This window comes from Mesoplodon densirostris, chromosome 1 (genome assembly GCF_025265405.1).
Source record: "Mesoplodon densirostris isolate mMesDen1 chromosome 1, mMesDen1 primary haplotype, whole genome shotgun sequence".
Classification (NCBI taxonomy): Eukaryota; Metazoa; Chordata; class Mammalia; order Artiodactyla; family Ziphiidae; genus Mesoplodon; species Mesoplodon densirostris.
In genome coordinates this window covers 131691095-131700081 of record NC_082661.1, presented here as the reverse complement: position 1 = coordinate 131700081, position 8987 = coordinate 131691095, and the positions used below count along the sequence as shown (strand labels likewise).

The window sequence follows — 8987 nt, the reverse complement described above, 5'->3', positions numbered from 1 at the left end:
TCCTCCCAGACCGGGGCAGGAAGCCACGTCCCCTGCACCGGCAGGCGGACTCTCAACCACTGCACCACCAGGGAAGCCCAAGAATTTTTTAAAACACAAAGTATTCACTCTCCATTGTTTTTAAAATGTATGCCATCATGCTTCATATTTATTAAATTATTTATTCCAAGCAACATGATGATCTGGAAACATGTGTCATAGACACATAGAGATTTAACAATATTTTAAGGATTTAATTCCTAGGTAAAAGGAGATATACTGGTGGTTTTACGGTTGAACCTAAATGAAATTTGTTCATATTTACTCAGTCCAGCACTGAAGAACCAAAGAATCTTCACTGCCCCTAAAGAGGTTTTGAATTTTTGTCTTTTAGATCCATGCCTTATGTATTGTATTTTACTCTTAAAATAAAAATAATCACCCATTAATCCTTGAATAAAGTCTTTTAAAGTTGCTCTATTAAGGTATCCATTTTTTTTTTATTTTACAGTTTTTTTTAAATTAATTTATTTATTTTTGGCTATGTTGGATCTTCGTTTCTATGCGAGGTCTTTCTCTAGTTGCGGCGAGCGGGGGCCACTCTTCATCGCGGTGCGTGGGCCACTCACTGTCGCGGCCTCTCTTGTTGCGGAGTACAGGCTCCAGACGTGCAGGCTCAGCAGTTGTGGCTCACGGGCCTAGTTGCTCTGCGGCATGTGGGATCCTCCCAGACCAGGGCTCGAACCCGTGTCCCCTGCATCGGCAGGCAGATCCTCAACCACTGCGCCACCAGGGAAGCCCAAGGTATCCATTTTAAGGAGGATAAAAGAAGGAGCAGAGAAAAATTATTATTCTAGAAGAATTAGTCATAACCAAAGCAGAAGCCAGGAATGATCACAGGGAAACATTTCTGAGGATAATTTAATGACATTACTAAAACTGTGGGAATCCATATACAACCTAGATGATTAGGAAAGGGGTTATTAGCTAAGCCATTGTCTGAAGCCCTCTGAATCACTGGTCCCTTTGAAAAATGATTGGTCCTCCTCTTCTAAAGATGGGGTTTTAAAATTTAAGAGAAGCTCCAAGCAGCAGAGTCAAAAGATAAAAAGGACACAGACCTTGAATGAGTCTAGATTTCTCTTCATAGGTAAAAGAGTGAGGTAAGATATCAAATCTTTGCTTTCATAATTTTAAGAACACAAATCAGTCAATTCTGCAGCATAAACTACCAAAGTCACCCTAAATGCTTGTGTAGGTCAATGATTTGAACTAGGGAAGGATTTTTCAAATCTGAGGACAAGAAATAATATATTTCCACAGGTTAGACTGTAAATCAGTATTACAATTTAATTTTATAGACTATTTCCTTGAATTAGAAAAATTTTGACTCCGTTGCTTAGTTTTAACATATTTTAATGTTATTAGACTTTTAAATCGACACTACCTGGTATTGAACTGCTATTGTCAGACCTTTATTGTGGTATTCTTACCACCACATTAAATAGACAATAAAATTGTTTAAAATTTTATAAAAATAAAGACCTAGTTCATTGACCCCAGTCATGGGCCTCCCATGGTCCAAAGGACCCACTACCTACAATGTAGAACAGCACAGGGAATGAGGCCATCTTGTTAATAAATTCATTCAACTACATCATATGCCACCAAATGAGTTATTTGGGGCATGCTAAAAAGAAAAGCAAACAATTTTGTTTTTTTAAAAAGCTGCTCTGAGAAAAAGAATGAGTTCTGTTACAGATATTTATAAATGTACCTTTTTTTATTTTAAATCCTAATATATAAGTAAATACTGTAAAATTCCACCAACTACCCTTCTGATTGAACAATACTAGCTAATTTACTGTTATCATGATTTTTACATAGAAAATCTTTTTTAAAACTAAGCTTCACAACGTGTTTTCTAGATATTTCATCTGAAAATGAAAACTATAATTTTTCTTGGGATACTGGGAGCCACAATGTCAGCCCCTGTAAGTGATGTCATGGTACAATTGAAATCATTGTGTGAAACCCATACCAAGACTTCTTTTACCATTTCTGTTTTGTTTTGTTTTGTTTTGTTTTGTTTAGCTTCTTCCACAGCGCCTTATGTCTGCAAGCAACAGCAATGAGGTTAGTTTAAATACTTAAAACAATGTCCCCCGTTTTTTTATTTCTTTGTTTTATAGAAACACAGTGGGGAAGAGATAAAAAGCTTTCTGTTGATTTATCCTGCAATTCTCTCCACTAGCTCTTTATATCCAAATGCGTTTACAATGTTTATGTTTGTTTTGTATACCAAGTTGTTTCTAGAATATTACTTTGCCTCCCTTGTTTGATTGCAAATTCTTTAAAAGCAGAGACAGATTCTTGTATACCTTTTTGTTCTAATAACACCTGATATGGTGTAAATAGGAGTTCAAGAGCATAAAATGACTAACTAGATCACTGGAATGGGCTAAAGTTGTGCAAACTCATATACAGCAGGGGAGAGGTAGTTAAATCCTAAGCTCTAATCACTGTCATTTATTTTAAGTTTAGTGAGAAAACATCTCACCTTTAACAGGAAATTATGATCAGCTAGCTCTGACTTGTGCTATATTTGTAGTAAACATTCTTAATAGTTTTAGCATGTTTAGTAATCTTGGCTTCAGGTACCCCTACCTCAATAATTATTTCAAGAATACATTTCTGCCACTCATTTCTTGTGGTACTTGGTACGAGAACAAAATGTTTTCTGATTCTATTTCTAAAATCTTAATTTTTTAAATTATGAATTTGTCCTATATATTCTAACTACCATTTGTTTGAAGACTAAACTAAAAACTATAATCGGGTGAACACTTATTTATTGAGAACTTGTTATATGCCAGGCACAAAGTCTCATAACTATGAGATATTTAAATTAACCATTTTACACAAAATCATACACAGCTATGTGGTAAAAAAAAAAAAAAAGAGAGAGAGAGATTTGAAACCAGTCTGGCAACTGCAAAAACTGTAGCCTTTATCTACCTAATTCTGCCCCATATGTCACATTATGAACACTGGGGATTTAGCATTGTTCCTGCTGCTTGCATGGCTCACAATGTGCCAGGATCTGCCCTTTTTTTATAATGGAGCAATGGAAATATAGAAATTGTTTACATTTTGTCTCCTTTTTGCTCAGGAGTGATTGTAAATTCTTTTTGAAATGAAAGAGAAATGCTTCCTTTCTTTTGTGTCTTCCGAGGGTCCATTTAATTCATGGATTCCTCCTTTCCCTGAGATTCTACAACAGCAGCAGCAGGCTCAAATTCCAGGACTCTCCCGATTCTCTTTATCAACTCTCGACCGGTTTGCTGGACTGGTCCCAAATCAGATACCCTTCCCAGGACAGGTCAGTTTTGCCCAAGAAACCCAGGCAGGACGGCTGGACTCCTCACAGCCTCAAACACCACCACAGACTCAACAGGGCTCTAATAACGTAAGTCGAGCCTCTTCCATCTTGTTACCCAGAAGAGAGATAATGCACATGGAATGTGAAAAAGAATATGAACCAGCTTTGAAATAAGACAGGAGTTATTGAGCAAGAATTCTTTCTCATAATATGTTTCTACCATCACTGGAAGTAATTCCTTATCTTTCTGATTTCTGCCATAAAAAATGTTATTTAAGTCAGCAGTCTAGGACAAATCAAAAGTGTTAAAACATGTCTTGGAAAGGATAACTAGGGAAATATCATCTTTAAAAAAAGGGCAATTTGCATTAATGATGGTACACACAATAGATGACCTTTTGTCATCATAGAAGTCTGCTAATACAAATTATACATTTATATGGCTAGGTCTAAAGAAAACAGCTCTGGAATTTTAAATTAAAAAGTCAAGTATAACTTTTTTATAATTCCTTTTTTGGCAGGTTATGCCCTCTGTGTTCTCCCTCAAAATGCCTCATGAGCAAGCACAGGTAAATGAAAGGAATGCCATCACTCCTATACAGAGATTGCTGTATACCCTCTCCATTGAATGCTTCTTCTATATTTATAGCTCTGATTCTTATAGCAGGGCTACAAACATGTACAGTACTATCACGATCTAGATACCACCATTGCTGGGCTGGTAACAGTTTGTTAATATTAGGCTCACTTAAGAGCTCCAAAAGAAAGACCAGCTGAGACTCTTCAGGACCCCTGAGTTTCCAGAACATTACTGTGTTGGGAATTAAAGAGCTCACTAAGCCTTAGGTTATGTCCTCTCTGCACCTAGAATGCTGGCATTTGGTAAAAACTCTGGAGAAATACCATGGGCTGACTTTGCCCAACCCTAAATTTTGGTTCAGAGAAAGATGCATTAATCTGTTAAAATACCATATGATACAGAGAGAGTTTTTCTGAGTTATGCTCAAAATATTTCCAGGTTGTTGTATATTTTCAGTTTAACTCCAATATTACAGTCAAATGGTGGTGATTTCCATTAAATAACAGAATCTTTAAAAAATGAATGTAAACTAGTAGAATCGTTAAAGTAATATAGAAAACCCTCTTAATGTTTGGCTAGTTAATTTTATAATATCCTGGGCTCAAAGAAATAAGGACATGGATAAATTATATTATTCACCAGCAGAATATTGACCGTTTTGTAAAACAGTACACCACTTGACTTTAGTGTAATCATAATTATGTAATTTTGTCCACCTCTATTATAAAACAAAAGTTACCTCTAGACATTATCTCATTCTATGTCACAGCATTTAGAGAGTTAGATACCTGACAAGTGGAATTACTTCATTTTAAGGATCAAGAAACTAAGTCTTTATGAGATTAAGTTCCCAATCCTAATGAAAATAAATAGCTGAGTTAGAATATAATTCTTCACCCTTCCTTTAACCACCTAACCAGTGGCTCTACAGCCTGGTTTTGCATTAGAATCTCTAGTGATGATTTTGAAAATTACAAATGCCTGTACCCTGCCCCACACCTAATGAATCAAAACCCCATGAGTAGATCAAAACTGATTATCTGTTAAAATGTTCAATTAGTGTTTTTGATTGTTAGCCAGGGTGAAGAACAACTGTACAAAATATACCTCTTCTCAAACCACAGTTATCGTTTTTTTTAGCTCTTATATCCAATAGGTCTCATTTAATTACACAAGGAAAGAAAATAGCACACAAAACCCCATGTATGTACAATGATCCTCATTTTCTATAAAAACATATGCATATACAGACATAAGTGCAAGCCAATACATGATAATGTGGGTGGTGAAATTGCAGGTGATTTTATTTGTTCCTTGTCTATTTCTGGATTTTTGAAGTATTCTACAATACTTATGGACTGTTTTAATAAAATGGCAATTATTAAAGGAAATACATTCCTGAGAATTCATTCATTATGGTAGAATTTCTAATACCATGTTCTGCAGAATATACAGTCTCAAAAAAATATATGGAGGGCTTCCCTGGTGGCGCAGTGGTTGAGAGTCCGCCTGCCGATGCAGGGGACGTGGGTTCGTGCCCCAGTACAGGAAGATCCTACATGCTGTGGAGCGGCTGGGCCCGTGAGCCATGGTCGCTGAGCCTGCGTGTCCGGAGCCTGTGCTCCACAACGGGAGAGGCCACAGCAGTGAGAGGCCCGCATACCACAAAATATATATATATATGGAAAATGCTGCACAGGCTGTCTTCTTAGATATTTGCAAAGTAATTTATATATAAAGTCCAAGGTACCCATTTTAAAAAGTCTGTTATAATTTGAATTCACTACTTCCTAATGTGTCTGACCAAGCAACATTGAAACAAAGTCCAGTGTCACTTGCAATACAAGTTTACTCTAAAGTTTGGGAAGGACTGCTTTATGTGTTCTTTTGTTCATAAAATTGCTAAATACAAATCAGCTTTAATACAATATTGATATTAGAGAGTATTTTGTTTTAAGTCTTGCACTAAAGGAAGCTCTTCTGTACTTTTCTGTTTACAAATAGATGCTTCTGTACTACCCAGTTTACATGCTCCTACCCTGGGAACAGCCTCAACAAACAGTCGCACAGTCATCTCCGCAAACCAGACAGCTGCTGTTTGAGGAGCAGGTACTACAGGTGTTTGATTTTAGTTTGACTAGTTCCACCTGAGAATAAAGAAGATAAGGTAAATTTTCAGAGAAGAGAATATCTAATTATACTTAGTGCAAGAACTCAACAGCTTGAACTGGTGGTCATAAAAGGATATAGTGCTTTTTTTAACATGTCACTAATTTGGAAATATACTCCAAGGCTGAATTTTGAAAGAATAAAGTCAGTGAATGGACTTCAGTCAAATCAGAGGCCAAAATCTGAATCATATTGGAAAATGAAGTTTTCTAACTTTTAAAAATCTACCAGTATCCCTTTTCTCATATACATGTGGCTATTATTTTTTTAAACAGCTACCATGATAAAAAGCACTTATGATCACCAGATCTTGAGGTAAAATTAGGTAACATTATTTTGAGTTTTGTGGACCTGCAATAAATTGGTAGAATTCTAATATAAATTCAGGTGTCTCATACATAACTAGATTTTAATTAGAATGGAAATTAGTTTGTTTTTTTAATTTATCATCACTTAAATCTTGCCTAACCAATTAGAGAAAACTGAAAATTATGCTTTAAATGACTGGTAGTAGTACTTCCAACGAAGTCATATTAATTTAAAGAGAAAGGGAGAGTTTTAACCTAGAAATCATATGGTGGTAAAAGGATGCTTGGTAAGTTAACAATAATTTTTACCACCTAGAACATATACACTTTCAAAAAAGTCTTTACTATGGTATAAGATATATATATATATACATATATATATATATTTCGGTAATCATTTACCACCACATTATGACACAAATCATCAGAGCAAACCTAATGCATTTTTCTAAATTCTGACAGATGCCATTCTATACTGAATTTGGATATATTCCACAAAAAGCAGAACCTGTAAGTAAATGTATACCTTTCACTAAAAAAAAAAAAAAACTTTTGAAACTACTTGCTTCACAAACTATTAAATCTATCAATGCCCTTTAGCCAAAAACCACCAGGAACACACCTCTAGTTGGACAAAATTGGATTTATCCACTCATTGTAACAAGGGAGAACACACACCATGGAGAACTGTGGGGTGTCTTAACAGGAAGGTATTAGAATGACTTCTTACAGGGTCTGGTCTTGTGCCAGGTGATTTTGGGAAGAGTTAAAGGAGTGATGGTTAACCTTGGATTGGGTGTTCTCAAGTAGTGGGGGTAGTTCTGTGATTGGGTAACTTTCCAATTCTTACCTAGAAGGTAAGAACAATGGAGAGAGGCAAAGGCTGTGACTGGTAAAGAAACAGGAATTATTCAGATTAGCCAGGACCTAAGGATGCCTGGTATTTCATGCCTTGCACAGGGACCTTGCTTTGGACAAGACTACAAAGTGGTGTTGTTTTGATTGTACTTCATCATGTTCAGAGGCGACCTTGTCTGATGTTAGTGTTCTGTAGGATTGTTAATGTACAATAGGGGAACATGAAGCTCCAGAATAGAATGTCAGGACAGCTCCTGAAAACACTGCAGCAGAGCTATTGTGTCAGTCCATTTTCTCAGAGTCAGGAGCTGCTTTTCTCTTTCTCAAATCTAAATTATTTTGTTTGTTTTCAAGAAGCTAATTGAAGAAGTTGGGAAGGGTTTAACTGCCTTGGGTGCAAAACAATATATTTTATCAATTAATAATTTAGACTTTTTTAAGCTTTACAATTTTTCAGGTTATGCTGAGAGGACAGCAGCAACCAGCCTTTGATCCCTTCCTAGGCACAGCTCCTGAAATTGCTGTGATGGTAAGTTTCCTTACCACACTTTGCTAGCTACTGTAAATCAGCAATTGACAACTTACAGGTCTCTGCAGTGCTGTTCATTTTAATGAAAATGTTATTATTCCACACAATTATTACTCCTTCCCCCTATAATCTTTTTCCAAGCAAGATTCAATTCACTCAGTTCATCAAATATTTATTGAGGATTACTATATGCCAGATACTCTCCTTGGGTACACTCATTTAAAGTCAGGTATTAAGACACATCCATGTTTGCTGGCATATATTCATAGTCTTTCTAAAGGATAGATTATAATCTAGAAAATTAATAAAGGTATTTACTTCTCAAATAAAATCCTTGCTTTGTATCTCAATCCTATTGCTGTATATTCTTCCCAATTTTGACCTTGTCCTTGAACCTGTAACCACTTTTTTTGTCACCCTTATAGCCAGCAGGAGGAGTGTCACCATATTTACAAAAAGGAATGATAAATTTTAAGCACGCCAATACAGGAATTTTCATTCCTTCAACTTCACAAAAACCCAGCACAACAAATTTTTTTACTTCTGCTATGGACACAACTATTACCCCAGAACTCATGGAAAAGAAGGTAGAGTAATCAAAGATTCATTTTATGTAAGAAATTGATGTCTAATAGAAAGTATAAAGTTAGTGCTTAATTTATAGGACTTAGTCATGGAAATAATGACAGTTAAGATATAGTAGAATATATGGTCTTAACCTTGAATAGGTTAATAATAATTGCTTACAGATAATCAATTAATCAGAATATAATTTAATTTTGATTTAATAAGAGCTTCTTATGCATATCAGTTTTTCACTAGGCCAAGACCAATAGCCTAAAGGAACCATAAGATGTTGTCCTAATCATTCAGAATTTGGGGTAGGTATTTGCTAAGAGACATGCCTTAAGTACCATGACATGTTGTAAATTAAAAAAAAAAATTATAAGGAGAACTAATGAAAAGGTGTACAACAAAATAAAAAAAATACAAAGCTACTAATAATTAAGATACTTTAGCAATTTTTTAAAAATCAAAATAAATTTTTGAGGATCATGTCTGCCTATGCCATAAATTGGCAAAAACTCTGAAAACACAAATAGTAAATATACTAGGTCCATGTAAAAGACATTCAATAGATACTATATACAAAGTCAGTTCTCCCAAATCAACACTTCACTT

The 8987-nt window shown here is 35.3% G+C and overlaps 1 protein-coding gene across 1 annotated transcript; it reads left to right on the top strand.

Annotated features, from left to right (window-relative positions):
• Window positions 1-1922: 1922 nt before the first annotated feature.
• On the top strand, window positions 1923-8657 carry ODAM (odontogenic, ameloblast associated). Its single transcript, XM_060090480.1, is given in 9 exon segments — window positions 1923-1973; window positions 2074-2139; window positions 3185-3448; window positions 3883-3930; window positions 5946-6050; window positions 6881-6928; window positions 7734-7809; window positions 8235-8392; window positions 8628-8657. Coding segments are annotated over 9 exon segments (846 nt in total).
• Window positions 8658-8987: the final 330 nt, after the last annotated feature.